Here is a 14616-nt window from a genome sequence, read left to right on the forward strand (position 1 = left end):
ATAAGAAGCCTTTCTCCGTTTCTCCAGTCTTCAATTGTATCCATGGTCTTGGCGACAATATTGATACTGATTGATTACTCGAAAACACTTCATTAATATATGCACGACTGATTGAACAAGATCGAAAGAAGATATAAAGATAATCAAACGATTAAGGAAATAAAAATTTATAAATAAAGCAAACTGTAAAGAGAAAACAAGGATGTCTTGTAACGCACGAGTAGATCCGTTGAAGGTGAACTACGCGGTGACGGAACCAGGAGAAGAAGTGGTGATTACTGGCATCTCTGGGAGGTTTCCGGAAAGTAACAATATAATAGAGCTAAAAAACAATTTAATGAACAAGGTAGACCTTATCACGGAAAACTATTCAAGATGGAGACAAGGTAAGTGTGACTTAACTTAGAGCCATTCAGAACGACGATGAAACATTGTACATTGACAGATCATGCGGAAATTCCAAAGGCCGGTGGTAAGCTGTCTGGCTTATCCAAGTTCGACGCTATCTTCTTCGGCGTCCATTACAAACAAGCTCATACGTTGGATCCTATGTGTCGGATTTTACTGGAGAATGCGTACGAAGCCATCGTCGATGCAGGATTAAATCCTAAACAGCTCAAAGGGACCAATACGGGAGTTGTTATAGGATCTTGTATCAGCGAGTCAGAGAAGACTTGGTTTTACGAAAAGTTACAAGTAAACGTTTTTGGCGTCATTCGTAAATTATAGTTCCCTAATGTTTTATAAATACTTCGTAAATATTAAAAGATAATAGTCCTGCAAAATTATTTTCTGAATATGCTTCTACTCCAAATATATTTCAGGCGAATGGTTTTGGTATTACTGGATGCAGCAGAGCTATGTTGGCCAACAGGATCTCCTATTTTTTTGGTTTACATGGTCCATCTTACGCGATTGATACAGCTTGCAGTTCTAGCTTAATCGCATTGGACCAAGCTTACAGATTGATACGAACTGGGGTATGCGACACTGTGATCGTCGGAGCATCCAATCTTTGTCTCCATCCCTATGTATCTCTTCAGTTCGCTCGTCTCGGTAAACTATAATAATTTTATTACATCAATAAATCTTCACTTGCATAATCTCAACAAAAGATGGAATTCGTCAAATTTGTTTTAATCAAGTGCATTATCAGTCGTATTCATTAGATTCTCATTAATTATAGTAATTTGGATATTCTTCACAATAAGACATTTAGATACCTAAATGATGGAGTCTCATATTAATAAATTGATATCTAATATCAGGTGTATTGTCCGCTGACTGTCATTGCAAATCCTTTGACGCAAGAGCGAATGGGTACGTCCGCAGTGAGGCTATCAGCGTGATCATTTTGCAGAAGGCGAAAAACGCAAAGAGAATTTACGCGCAGGTCGTCTACACGAAAAGCAACTGCGATGGCTACAAGGAACAAGGAATCACATTCCCTGCCAGTAATGTCCAGAAAATGCTTCTGACAGACTTCTACAAAGAGTGCAAGATATCTCCTAATGAACTGGCTTTTTTGGAGGCTCATGGTACCGGAACTAGCGTCGGTGATCCTGAAGAATTGAATGCTATTGACAAAGTCTTCTGCCAGAACAGAACCACTCCTCTCAAAATCGGTTCGATTAAGTCGAATATGGGTCATACTGAACCCGCCAGTGGTCTCTGTTCAGTAGCCAAGGTATGAGACTGTTGTTGGAAATTCTCTAAAAATGTTGAAACTTTTCTTTAAAAATGGGCTAGAAACGATAGAGTAAAAGTATAGAATTTTAAGATATGAATAAGTTAAATGAATAAAAATAGTATATAAGAACAATGCTAATGGCAAGATGAGAATATAATAAAATAATAATATATAAAAGTCAAATATAATTACAAATAAATATTTTAAGATCATTATCGCGATGGAAAGTGGCTTGATCCCACCAAATATAAACTTCAAAAGTCCCATGAAAGGCGTGACGTGCTTCGACGAAGGAAAGGTCGAAGTAGTTACAGAACCAACCCCATGGAAAGGTGGTTACGTAGGAATAAATTCGTTTGGTTTCGGTGGGGCCAACGCGCACGTCTTATTAAAATCCTACACGAAGGAGAAAGTGAATAATGGTGCACCCTCTGACGATTTACCTAGATTAGTAGTAGTATCAGGACGTACACAAGAAGCAGTAGAAACTCTCCTCAATCATGTAAGTAAATTGAAGTATAAAATAGTAGAAAATTCTAGGAAAATATAACGATTACTTTTCCAGATCGAAAGTATACCAGTGGACGTGGAGTACATTCGACTTTTGCACGATATTCACTCCGAAAATATAACTGGCCATCTATTTAGAGGGTACACAATGGTTGGATCTAAAACATCAGAGAAACCACCAAGAGACATCCAAGAGTACTCTGGCATAAAGAGACCAATTTGGTTTGTGTTCTCTGGAATGGGATCACAGTGGCCTGGCATGGGTACATATAGAAATGTTGACAGCAAAATTCGTAAACAATTTGCAAGGAAATAATTTAAAAAATAATTAATCATTTTGAAATCTAAAAGGTGAATCATTGATGAGATTCCCCATCTTCGCGAAGGCCATTCAGAAATGTGACGCGGTATTAAAACCACATGGCATCGATATCGTTAATATCATCACCAACAAGGACAAGAAGACTTTCGATAATATTTTGAACTCGTTCGTTGGAATCGCCGTTATTCAGGTAAAACGATTGTAATTCTTCGAAAAATGATTTCCAACTCTTGCGCAGTAGTAACGAGGGATGTTTCTTCAGATTGGTCTCGTGGATCTATTAACATCCGTGGGTATCGAACCGGATAATATAATCGGTCACTCTGTCGGAGAACTTGGTTGTGCTTATGCGGATGGATGCTTTACGGCCGAGCAAATGGTGCTTGCAGCATATTCGAGAGGTTTAGCGTCTATCGAGACCAAAATGATTCGAGGATCTATGGCAGCAGTTGGTCTTGGATATGAAGAGATCAAAGATATGTGTCCATCAGATATAGAGGTTGCTTGCCATAACAGTTCCGATAGTTGTACCATAAGTGGCCCAGCTGAGTCCATGAAGCAATTCGTTGCCCAGTTACAGGTTTGTTTTCAAGGATATGATTCTATGAAAGTCAATAACAATTCTTTAGAAAATGATCCTTTGATTTCTTGTAGAATAGTAGTAGATATATCGCAATACTAGTAATATGAAACGCTCAAAATCTACAAATTGAGTTTTCTCTGTGATTTTCTAATTCTTCTAGGCCAACAAGATCTTTGCAAAGGAAGTAGCATGCAGCAACATAGCGTATCACAGTCGCTACATCGCGGACGCAGGACCAAGATTATTATCATATCTGAAGAAAGTGATTCCCAAGCCACAAGCAAGAAGTTCCAAGTGGGTGAGCACTTCCGTACCACGCAGTCAATGGTACACGGAAGCTGCCAAGTATTCTTCCGCCGAATATCACACCAATAACCTGTTGAGCTCTGTCCTATTCGCGGAAACAGCGACAATGATACCATCTGACGCTATAACCATAGAAATTGCACCTCATGGTCTGCTACAGGCAATTTTAAAGAGATCCTTAAGTCAGTCTGTAACGAATATTGCACTGACTCAGAGAGGCCATAAAGACAATGCTGAATGCTTCTTGCAAGCCCTTGGAAAATTATACGACGTTGGTCTACAGCCGCAACTTGCGAATATTTATCCGCACGTAGAGTTTCCTGTTAGTCGTGGCACTTCCATGGTCTCTCCTTACATTAGGTGAATATAATAAAATAACATACATACATATAACATTAAGTTTCCAGATTTGTACGTTCCAACTTCACTCTTGTTTCAACAAGCAAGAAAATTTTGAATATTTTTGGGAACACAATGACTTTCAAAACTATTACAACACTTTTTGAAAATGAATAACTTTCTTTAAAATTGGGCCAAACGACTTGGCTTTTTTTAGGTCTTTTTAAAAAGAAATAAAGATCGCAACATAGATCTAAAATTGTTGTCAAATTTCAGATGGGAGCATTCTGAAGACTGGTTCGTACCAGTATATACTCAACGTCAGAAGATTACCACAGCAGAGCGAATGATTGATGTAGCTCTGAAAGATGAGAACTACGAATATATAATGCATCATGTGATCGACGGAAGAAACTTAGTCCCAGCCACAGGTTACCTTATTATGGTCTGGGAGACGGTTAGTTTGCTGCAAGGAGCACTTTATGACGAAGTATCAGTGGTTTTTGAGAATGTGAAATTCGAACGTGCAACAAACATGCCCGAATCCGGTTCTATTTCATTAACTGTCATGGTTCAAAGAGGTATACATCTTTTTATTCGATTTTTAATTCTAAGACATTAGTGATGTAAAGAAGGAAGTAAAATGGGAGCAAAGAATTAACCCTCCGCCGACAATATCGTTATTCACAAACGTGGTTTGCATAAAGGGTCTTCAATTCTCTGCCTAATTTCTTATTGTTTTGAGCTTTAAAAAGATGTGGAAAAATTCCGAGGTACATATTATAATCCCTAATTTACTATACGAGTGATACCTTAGCCAAATTTTGTACCTGAAATCGATAAGTCCACTTTTTCCAGATCATCTTAGAGCTCAACCACTCTAAAATCACTAGGATTCATCTTGCTTCAGTTTATCGCAAGAAATCACTTTCGCATTTAACCCATAAGAATTTTTTTCAATCACCGAAGTCCGCGCACGTTTTCTCTGTCTTTTTCGTCGATTTAACTGAAATTCCGTTCACTAATCCCACTTTTAGAGTTCGTAAAGAGAGATATAAAATGAGAAGAAAAAATTAAATTATCGAAACTGAAAAAAAATCACGATATCTATATATTAATACTTTGATAAAGAATTAAGAGGTATCAGGCATTTACTCACACTCTGCTCGACTCTAACTCATCCATTTCTTTTTGTATATGTATATTTATATCCTCCGGTGTTCCCATCTTGTTCTTCGCACAGAATAATTATTTTACATGTACAGGGTAAGTCATCTAAGAGTTGAAGCTAAAATATTTTCGATACTATTAATTATATTGAAAAATGTTTTAGATAAAAATTGAATAGTTTTAAGAGGGGAGGGGTATATTCTGGCGTTAATTTTTCTGTAGATCGTCGAGTGAAGGTCATGTGAAGGTCATGTGAAGGCCAACTTTGTTTTTTTAAATGGAATTATACCTATTATTTAATACATTAATCGATACAGCTCGGCATTCTCTATAAAAGAAAGTATATTTTCTATATCAAAAAATGATTAGTTCAGGAGATATCTTAACTTTAATCTGTCAAGTTTAATGCGTGAAAGAGAAGGAAAGACGCGAAGCGGTATTCTTGAGTTTACGTTTGTATACATAGCTGTACTCAGACATCGAGGCCTATTCTTACAACGAGAACTTATAAAATACACCTGATTTAAAATTAATAAATAAATTTTAACTTGTTTAATTGCATTCGGCAGATTACAGATAACATAAAACATTTTCAGGATCTGGAAAATTCGAAATATCAGAAGGATCCACGACAGTAGTGACAGGATCAATTCGCGTACAAACGAATCCTGCGCAGGAGAAGATTCCAGCCAAATTCTTGACTGAAATTGAGGATGAGGAAGTTCTGACTAGCAAGGATATCTATAAGGAGTTAAAACTTCGTGGTTACCAGTATACTGGACCGTTCCGTTCGCTGAAGAGCGCTTCACTCAAGGGAACCAGGGGACGTATCGCTTGGATGAAGAACTGGGCCGTGTTTATGGATAATATGTTACAGATGAAGATATTGAATCTCGATACCAGAGCGCTTTATGTACCAACAGCTATTAGGAAGCTAGTAATTGATGTGAAAGTTCATAACGAAAAGATTCGAAACCTTACCGAAGATAATAATGGTAATTTTAAAAGTTTAAACAAATTTTGAAACGTTAGAAATACTTGTACAATATTATTGAGTACCTCGGATGGCGCTCTGATAAGAAACGCTTACGATATAAAAATATAGAACTGCATAAACATCCGAGTCATAACGAGTTATAATAAATAATAAAACTTTGTTTTACAGAAATCCCAATCTCAGTGTACAATGACTACGATGTCGTAGTATCTGGCGGAATCGAAATCCATGGAATAAAGGCTAACGCGATTCAGCATCGAAGATTAACGTCTGTCCCCATTTTGGAAGAATATAAATTTATAGCCAATCGTGACAAAGCACAAACATCATTAGAAGAAATGATCATCTTATCTACGCAGCTTGCGTTGGAGAGTCACATTATAAACACGCCAAAGATCCTCGAAGTGATCGATCAGGAGGAGAAAGTACCAACTGAAGAAACCCTCACTCCAATCTTTATGAAAGTATTAAGTAACATACCCATGATTCGTCCGAATTTGACACTTGCCGCAGAATCAGAACGAGGCGAAAAGTTATTGCTTCCTGAAAATATTACAGTAATAACACCAAAGAAATTACCGGAGGATGCCAGTGTCTTCATAGCAGCTGCTCATAATATTCTATCCAATAAAACTACTGACATTCTGGAACAACTTCTAGCTGCAACAATGGGTCATGGATTTATCCTGCTTCGAGAAAGTGTTGTCAATAAAGATACTATCTCTTATCTTGAAGCTTGTGATCTGAATGTTGTACTGGAGAAGAGTTTCAAGAATCAGACTTTGTTGCTCCTGAAGAAAGCAGAGAAGCCACCTCAGAAGACAGAAGTAATATACGTGAACAACAATGAATTCACCTGGCTGGAAGGTGTGAAGAAAGTCTTGAACAATGAAAAAGATAAAAATAGTAATGACACGGTAAGATTGATATTAGTCGCAGAAGGAGATATGGAGAATGGTGTCCTAGGATTAGTTAAGTGTTTAAGAAGAGAGCCCAATGGTGAGATCGTGAAAACTGTGATAATCCAAGACGAGAACGCTCCCAAGTTTTCACTGAAAGATCCATTCTACTCCAAGCAGCTTGATATAGACATTGGCTATAATGTCTTAAGACCAGGGAAAATCTGGGGAACCTACAAACACGTGCCTTATCCAGAGCTGCAGCCAACTTTGACTTCTCATGGCTATGCCAATTTAAGAGTACGTAAATATTTCTTGTTATTTAAAACAAAAAATTTGTAATCTTTCAAAATTTACAAGAGTTATGCAATAGGTCAGAGGAGATTTGAGTTCCATCCAGTGGTTCGAGGGTTGGATACAACCGAATGAAAAGTGCCAGGATAACATCATCAAAGTAATATACTCTTCGTTGAACTTCAGAGATGTGATGTTGGCCACTGGAAAATTGATGGCGGAAACTATAGTGAAGAAGCGAGAAATGAGCGATTGCCTGATTGGTTTTGAGTTCAGTGGAATCGACTCTAATGGAAGACGCGTGATGGGTTTTGTTGAGAGCAAGTAAGATATACCTCAAATATCGGAATCTTACACGTCAGTAACATAGGTCTTCTGCTAATTTGATAGATTAATTACATCTTCAGGGGTATATCAAACCTGGTTACTCCCCATAAATTCACCCTGTGGCCAGTGCCAGACGAATGGTCCCTGGAGGACGCAGCAACTGTTCCGTCTGCCTACTTTACCGTTTTCTACGCCTTTTACTACTTTGGAAAATTAAGGAAAGGTGAGAAGGTGTTGATCCACGGTGGAAGCGGTGCAGTAGGTCAAGCTGCTATCAACGTAGCCCTCGCTGAAGGATGTGAAGTGTTCACGACAGTAGGAACACCTGAAAAACGGAAATATATCAGAGAAACGTTCCCCAGTATAGATGATGATCACATTGGAAATTCCAGAGATACCAGCTTCGAACAGATGATAATGAAACAGACACATGGAAAGGGAGTAGACATAGTTCTAAATTCCCTGGCTGAAGACAAGCTCCAGGCATCGATTCGTTGCCTAGGTTATCGTGGACGTTTCTTGGAAATCGGTAAATTCGACATGTCTGTCAATAATCAACTTGGAATGGAAGTGTTTTTGAAAGAGATTAGCTTTCATGGAATCATGCTCGATGCCATGATCCATGGTACCTTACCTCATATAAGAGAAGAGGTACATCATTTTCTTAATGCCCAGGTGAATCGAAAATGTATCAAGCCTTTGGTAAGAAAGTGTTTTGAAAAGAACCAGTTAGAAGAAGCTTTCAGGTATATGGCGGCAGGCAAACACATTGGAAAGGTATAAATATTATTTGTTCCCTATAATTGATATCTCGTAAATAAGTATTACCCAATTGTTCACAGATTCTGATTAAGATAGCAGATGAGAAAGCACCTTTGAATACACCAATTCTTGCTTACCCTCGCTTCAACGCTACGAGTAGCAAGAGTTACGTAATCATAGGTGGTTTAGGAGGATTAGGTCTAGAACTTGCAGACTGGTTAGTCCTACGCGGTGCCAGGAACCTGGTAATAGTTACTCGAAGCGGAATCAAAACAGGCTATCAGAAATTAAGGATAGATATCTGGAAATCCTATGGAGCAAAAATCCTTATAATTCCTGGTGTAGACGCGTCAAAAACAGATGACTGCGAGTTTATCTTGAAATCAGCAGAAGAACAGGCACCTGTGGATGGTATCTTCAACCTGGCAGCTCTGTTAAAAGACTGTCTGATGGTAAACCAAACTATGGAATCATTTGAAGAAAGCATGAAACCCAAAGCCAGAATCACCAAAAAGCTGGATGAACTTTCTAGGAAGATTTGTCCAAATCTTCGACATTTTGTGGTGTTTTCTTCTTTGTCATGTGGAAGAGGATCTGCTGGTCAATCTAATTATGGTATGGGAAACGCGGTGTTAGAGAGGATTTGCGAAAGAAGAGTGGAACAAGGTCTTCCTGGCATGGCCATTCAATGGGGCGCTGTGGGGGATGTGGGTATTGCTGCAGAGATGCTGGAGAACAAACACCAGCTGGTGATCGGTGGAACCTTGCCTCAGAAGATATCCTCGTGTTTAGAAGAATTAGACAAGTTCATGTGTCAGAATAGACCAATTGTGGCTAGCATGGTGGTTGCAGAGAAAGTACCTAGTGCTAATGAAGTCAGTAATGTTCTTGAAGCAGTGATGAATATTATGAGTAAGTATTCTTTATATATGTGTCATGTAAGTTCACTTGTAGTTCAATTTTCATGCAGTAAAATTATTCTTCTATTATAGATATAAAGGATATGAAGACCGTGAGTCAAAATTCTTCTTTGGCTGAGCTGGGCATGGATTCCATGATGGCTGTGGAGATCAAACAGACACTAGAAAGAGACTTTGAGGTGTTTCTAACTGCACAAGATATTAGAGTCTTGAACATTGCCAAGCTTGTAGAAATGTCTGCAAAAGATACAAAGAAGCAAACAAAACAAATCAAAAAAACAACGACAAAGACAGAAAAAGTGATTGGCATGAGATTGCTGATGAAGACCTTGAATGTTTCCATACTAGATGGACAGTATTGCGTAGAGCTTCCAGTTAAATGTGGTGAAAAAAGAAATGAAATATTTCTTATACCGGGTATTGAAGGGTCTGCTGCGATTTTCGCTGAATTAGCATCAAAATTAAAATTCCCTGCCACTTGTTTGCAATTAGGAATATACAACATTAATGAGTCAGTGGAGGAAATGGCTGAACGTCTTTTACCAGTATGTTTTAACAAAAAAGAAAGATTTCACAGTATAAAAAAATATAATATTCCTCTTTCTCTTTCAGTATGTTTTAGCAAGGAGTAAAGGTCGCAGAGATTTCACAATCGTTGGCTATTCATATGGATCACTAATAGCCATAGAATTAACAAGGAGATTAGAACCTTACATACTAATAGGTCAACTCATATTAATAGATGGATCTCCCGATTATATGAAAGCCATAAAATCAGAGCACCTTGCATCGCCTACGGAAGACGAATATCAAAATACATTTCTGATTGAAATATTGAATGTCATCAAAACGCCAATCATCACAGAGGTGAAATATCTTTTCAGTACTAGTCGGCCAGTGCAAAATTTAGGTCTAATTAATAATTAATAACTAATTCGTTCTCATAGATCGCATTAAAGCTGAAAAATTGTAGTAATTGGAATGAAAAGTTGGATCTAGTAACCAAATACACAACCGACGAAATTCATAAGGTCTATTCGGCAGAAACTCAAAAAAGAATTATATCATTTATTTATAACCGTCTGTGTGTGTTAGATAAATACGATCCTTCTACTGTACCGCCTCTTAGAACGCCTATCACGTTACTGGTACCAACGACACCAGCTGTGATACTTCCAAATTCAGATTACGGTTTGCAGAAGGTAATATCTATTAATATTAAACAGTATTAGTAGCCGACTTGTGAATGAATATAATGAAACTATTTTTCTTGTTCAGTTAACTCACGGAAAAGTAGAAATACACAAGATCGAAGGAAATCACATTTCCATATTGGATGATAAGATTACTGCGGCAGCAATTAATGGCGAACCTTTGGAAGATGCGAAAACTTTCAAAGAGACCCTAAATTTCGCAAGTTCTGAACTAGAATTACATGGAAAGAATGAAAATTTTATGGGGTTATCGTAAAAATGAGTAAGAATGATTCATTCTTCAACGATACCTATCATTTCATACTTTCCATTAATTACAAATGAATGAAAAACTCAATATTAATGAAATGTTGTCATATCTTTATGCAAAATCATCATACATTCAGAAACACAGTAAATTCATTCATACGATAAACGATCTACGTATCACCCATACAGTAAATTGAATTGTGTTTCACACAACCTTAACATTATACACGTGTAACATACACATAGTGTAGAAATAAAGCTACCTTATTACGTATAATCTTTTTTTCTATTTTATCCCTGTTTTTGCGCATTCTTTTATGTTTTTTATTTTCTTTTTCTTTTTTATATATATTGCATGTTTATCGTACTACAATTTTAATCGCAATCAAACGCAACATACTGCATACACAAGAAAGCACAGATGATAACGTAAAATTAATAATAATCATACAATTATGCTGTGTTAATAATAATTACAATAATACTGAGTTTCACATCAAACCCATGAACGTATTTATTAAAGAATCCCATTTTTATATTTCTTTTTATCTTTAATCAATTTTCACACACAAATCATATTATACGAAAGGAACTTGATCTTTAGCTTTTATCTTTATATAATAATTGATACGTACATATGTCTCAAATAACTAAATAATTAGGTAACTAGTAGAGAATAGTTCTATTTAATAAAAAGGCTTCATTCCATGTACTTCACACAACCTTACACAAACATGTAGTGTCAGATAAAAAATATAATGTATAACTTTCGTTTCTTTTAACTTTCGTACATAATACAACTCGATATCGCGTTCTTTGTTTGCTAACGATATACAAAGATGTAAAAGTAACTTACTAACGAATTGCCTTCATAATTCCATTGGCTCGAAAACTGATGAATTGCTCGATATCGTCTGATTCAGATCAGCAATCGCTTCGTTATTATTATTATTATTGTTGTTATTATTATTGTTGTTATTGTTATCGTCGGACGCATTAGGAATCGGAGTTGGTGTATCTCTAGTTGGAAATATACGAAGATGCTTGCTCGGTGGTTCCCAAAGGACTAAAGCCATGGAGGGCCTTTCCCTGAAAGAGAAAAACTGTAAATCTTCACACTTTATCTTATTTACTAACAGAAATTGCATCATAATGAGAGAAACAAAATATTTGATTTAATTTAGATTAATTTAATTAAAATATGTATACTCACAATTTGGATAACAAGGAATTTGGAAGGATTGGTTCTTGTTGGATTCTCTTCAGTTCCTCTGAAAGAACTAGCCTGGGTCCAGTTTTGATTTGATCTGCATTAGCTGCATCCAATTCTAGTTCCATATTCAACTCCCTAGGATTAACTGGTTGTGAGTCAGCTGTTGAAGTTGATGGCACTGAAGACTGTTGATAATTGGAACTAATATGTAAACCTTTAAAATGTGCAGCCATTTTTTCTTCTGTTATAAACTGTTTCGTTTGTCTCCTGTAATCATCCATTACATTATATCATCCATTACATACCAAATTGAAAAAATAGAAAGGTTTTTCTATAATATATACCATTATATAAATTACTTACATATCCAGCAGATCGCAGGTCTCAAGTTTTCTCTTCTGATGAAGAACTGATTCGAAACTTGGTCCCCCGGTAAATCTGACTAATTCTGGTTGTTGGAGAGATGGTACACTCCATGGTATAGACATTGGAGGCACCTGTGGCATTTGCATCCATGTCTCTGATTGTTGTGAAGTATTTCGCTGACTCATCATATGTTGAAATATGGATGGAGGTGTATGGAGATTCGTTCCTCCCATTGCATTCTGAATCAGAGTAGGAAAATAGATTTCATACTATTTAGATACTGCTGCATACTTTTAAGTATTAACTATAATCAACAAACAATCTCAAGTACAACAATTTGTTTTCAAAAATTTATAACATAACAATTCAATTTTATCTGTTACAAAAATAACAGTATTCGCGATGGGTTGTAGCTTTAGACCGTTTTCTTATGTAAATATCATATTGACAAGATTCAACGGAATTCTGAATGAAAATAAAATGCTTTCTTCATAGAGTATTTTATTTGGATTTGATTAAATCAATATGTAAAATTTGTAAATAGTAAATTGCCTACTGTCATTTGGAACCACCGAGAACTCAAGAGAACGTGCTTTGGCCTTCGAGTGTACGTCTTCACAGGCAGTACTTATGAAGAATCTCACAAAAGCATCGGCGTTGTGTAACATATACGTTTTTGGCGCAAGTCTCGTGAAAAAAGAATGTATGATAAAATACGTTAGAAGACACTTTGTCACACAATGCGAATCCTTGAACTATTTTTCAGACGCTAACCTCTATTGTTCACTTGCCGTTAATCAGGAAATGCACGGCGCTTACTGTAATACGTATAACGATACGTAAATGCGTGCTAAACCAAGAGTGATGGAAATTGAAATATTACTTCCAACGATATATTTATCTGCAACGCACGCTCTGTAATACGCGACACGCTATTCGAGAAAGATCGCACAGAACTAATTGTTTGTTTTCGTCTCGAAATGTCACAATAGGTTTGAGAGAACAGATGGTGGTACCTATGGTCGATATAGTATTTAATAAATAATCCGCGAGACTGTATCTGCACTGTGTAAATCCACGCAAGAGTTTCTAGGAATCCTGTGCATACATAAATTTCAAGATCAACCTCACCGAAAACAATAATACTCATTCGCTGCTTTACTTAACCATACGCATAGATTCTAAGCCTTTAAACTACGAACTTGACCTGTAGTAAGATGTTCGCGCATGCGCGAACTCATCGCGGCGAAATATGTTTTTACAAAACTCTCGAATATTCTCGTGTGTAGACAAAACTTATAAAAAATTGAAAATTTAACTTAAATAAAGTAGTTCGCAAAAGTATTTGAATAGTGATGATAGAAAACTTCTATATATATATGTGTGTGTGTGTGTGTGTGTGTGCGTGTGTGTGTGATGTATAAAATATTTTGAAATTTCATTAACACTGTAATGAAACACGATTGTTATAACTATAATTGGTAAAATTTGGAACCAATCTGAAAATGTATATAAGAGTTACAAAATATTTATTGCAAACATATATCTAGCAAAAAATTAGTACGCAGTATGAATAGCCATCTTAAATGTATAATAAATGTTAAAGATAGTCCCAGTTTAATGAATAATTAACTCTTTGAATACTTTTGATTTGATTCACAGTAGTTTAAAAATACAAAATATCATTTTACAGCTTCGTAAACTTTTGACGAAACCTTCAAATAGAACTTCTGGTTCAGAGATAATATATTTTTATAGTATTATAAATATAATTTGGCAACTTTAGAATACTTTGAGAATGTATAAGTATCTGACAAGTGTAAAGAAAACACGTGTTATTAAATGCGCAATAATACACATCACTGGCGCCTTAGAAAATGCAACCACACTCGCAAGACTGCGAAAGAATTATGTTATCTCGCTGTAAACTCAAAAAAATTATTCATTCTATGAATTAATTGTAATTTTATTTTGTAAATAACTCGGATTTGAATAATTTCTTAACATTATCTTTCATCGATATTTTAAAATAAGAAAAAGTCGGAAATAACAAGATTCTTCGCAAATTACAGTCATCAATCAAAAATTATGCATTGTCATTTTTACTACAATAGAAATATCTGCATAAACATCCTGTATAAGAGACATGACGTTATAACGTTAATTGTATACTTTAAGTTTTTGTCATGGATAGAACCGAAAATCTACCTGCTGGATCTCAATTTGACAGTAGTATAAAACCTGTTTAGCTGTGAAAGTTCGGTGCGTGAAATAAGAAAAAATTGCTCCGTCTATCATTATTCTCCTTTTATTCAGGCCTCAGTCTCGGCTCCGTAAACCTTCCTAGAAACAGTTGACTCAAGATAATATAAATCTCCAATCTTATTTCTCTTACTTATAAACATCATTCTTTTATCTTCAAAAAAATTCGAAAAGTATTTGTAGAAAGATATTG

At 36.0% G+C, this 14616-nt stretch overlaps 2 protein-coding genes across 3 annotated transcripts; one reads left to right on the top strand and one right to left on the bottom strand.

The window, feature by feature from the left end:
* Window positions 1-202: 202 nt before the first annotated feature.
* LOC138187520 (fatty acid synthase) lies at window positions 203-10618 on the top strand. Its single transcript, XM_069128419.1, has 19 exons — window positions 203-386; window positions 446-696; window positions 825-1056; window positions 1269-1687; window positions 1899-2192; window positions 2256-2463; window positions 2552-2712; window positions 2785-3102; window positions 3266-3771; window positions 4027-4331; window positions 5517-5915; window positions 6086-7116; window positions 7190-7434; window positions 7518-8214; window positions 8280-9111; window positions 9192-9664; window positions 9732-9986; window positions 10067-10321; window positions 10398-10618. Exons 1-19 carry the CDS (start codon window positions 203-205, stop codon window positions 10587-10589), a joined length of 7257 nt encoding a protein of 2418 aa, XP_068984520.1. The 3' UTR covers window positions 10590-10618.
* A 52-nt stretch (window positions 10619-10670) lies between these two features.
* Window positions 10671-13366, bottom strand: LOC138187516 (rho GTPase-activating protein gacM). Of its 2 annotated transcripts, none has more exons than XM_069128416.1 (4): window positions 13178-13366; window positions 12159-12400; window positions 11796-12062; window positions 10671-11671 (listed from the first exon to the last, which is right to left on the bottom strand). In XM_069128416.1, exons 2-4 carry the CDS (start codon window positions 12392-12394, stop codon window positions 11452-11454), a joined length of 723 nt encoding a protein of 240 aa, XP_068984517.1. In that variant the 5' UTR covers window positions 12395-12400; window positions 13178-13366; the 3' UTR covers window positions 10671-11451. The 2 variants fall into 2 exon arrangements, with proteins under 2 accessions (XP_068984517.1, XP_068984516.1); XM_069128415.1 differs by having other exon boundaries at window positions 12718-13365.
* Window positions 13367-14616: the final 1250 nt, after the last annotated feature.

This window comes from Bombus flavifrons, chromosome 15, assembly GCF_040668555.2.
Source record: "Bombus flavifrons isolate JBK064 chromosome 15, iyBomFlav1_principal, whole genome shotgun sequence".
Classification (NCBI taxonomy): Eukaryota; Metazoa; Arthropoda; class Insecta; order Hymenoptera; family Apidae; genus Bombus; species Bombus flavifrons.

What these genes read in the sequence shown, in the direction of transcription:
- LOC138187520 (XM_069128419.1), top strand. Translation starts at nt 203, where the DNA reads ATGTCTTGTAACGCACGAGTAGATCCGTTGAAGGTGAACTACGCGGTG. An exon ending in TTGGAATCGCCGTTATTCAG is followed by an intron (nt 2,713 to 2,784) that starts GTAAAACGATTG and finishes ATGTTTCTTCAG; the next exon opens with ATTGGTCTCGTGGATCTATT. An exon ending in ATGGTCTCTCCTTACATTAG is followed by an intron (nt 3,772 to 4,026) that starts GTGAATATAATA and finishes GTCAAATTTCAG; the next exon opens with ATGGGAGCATTCTGAAGACT.
- LOC138187516 (XM_069128415.1), bottom strand. An exon ending in ACCTGCGATCTGCTGGATAT is followed by an intron (nt 12,063 to 12,158) that starts GTAAGTAATTTA and finishes GGATGATTACAG; the next exon opens with GAGACAAACGAAACAGTTTA. An exon ending in AATTCCTTGTTATCCAAATT is followed by an intron (nt 11,672 to 11,795) that starts GTGAGTATACAT and finishes TTTCTCTTTCAG; the next exon opens with GGAAAGGCCCTCCATGGCTT.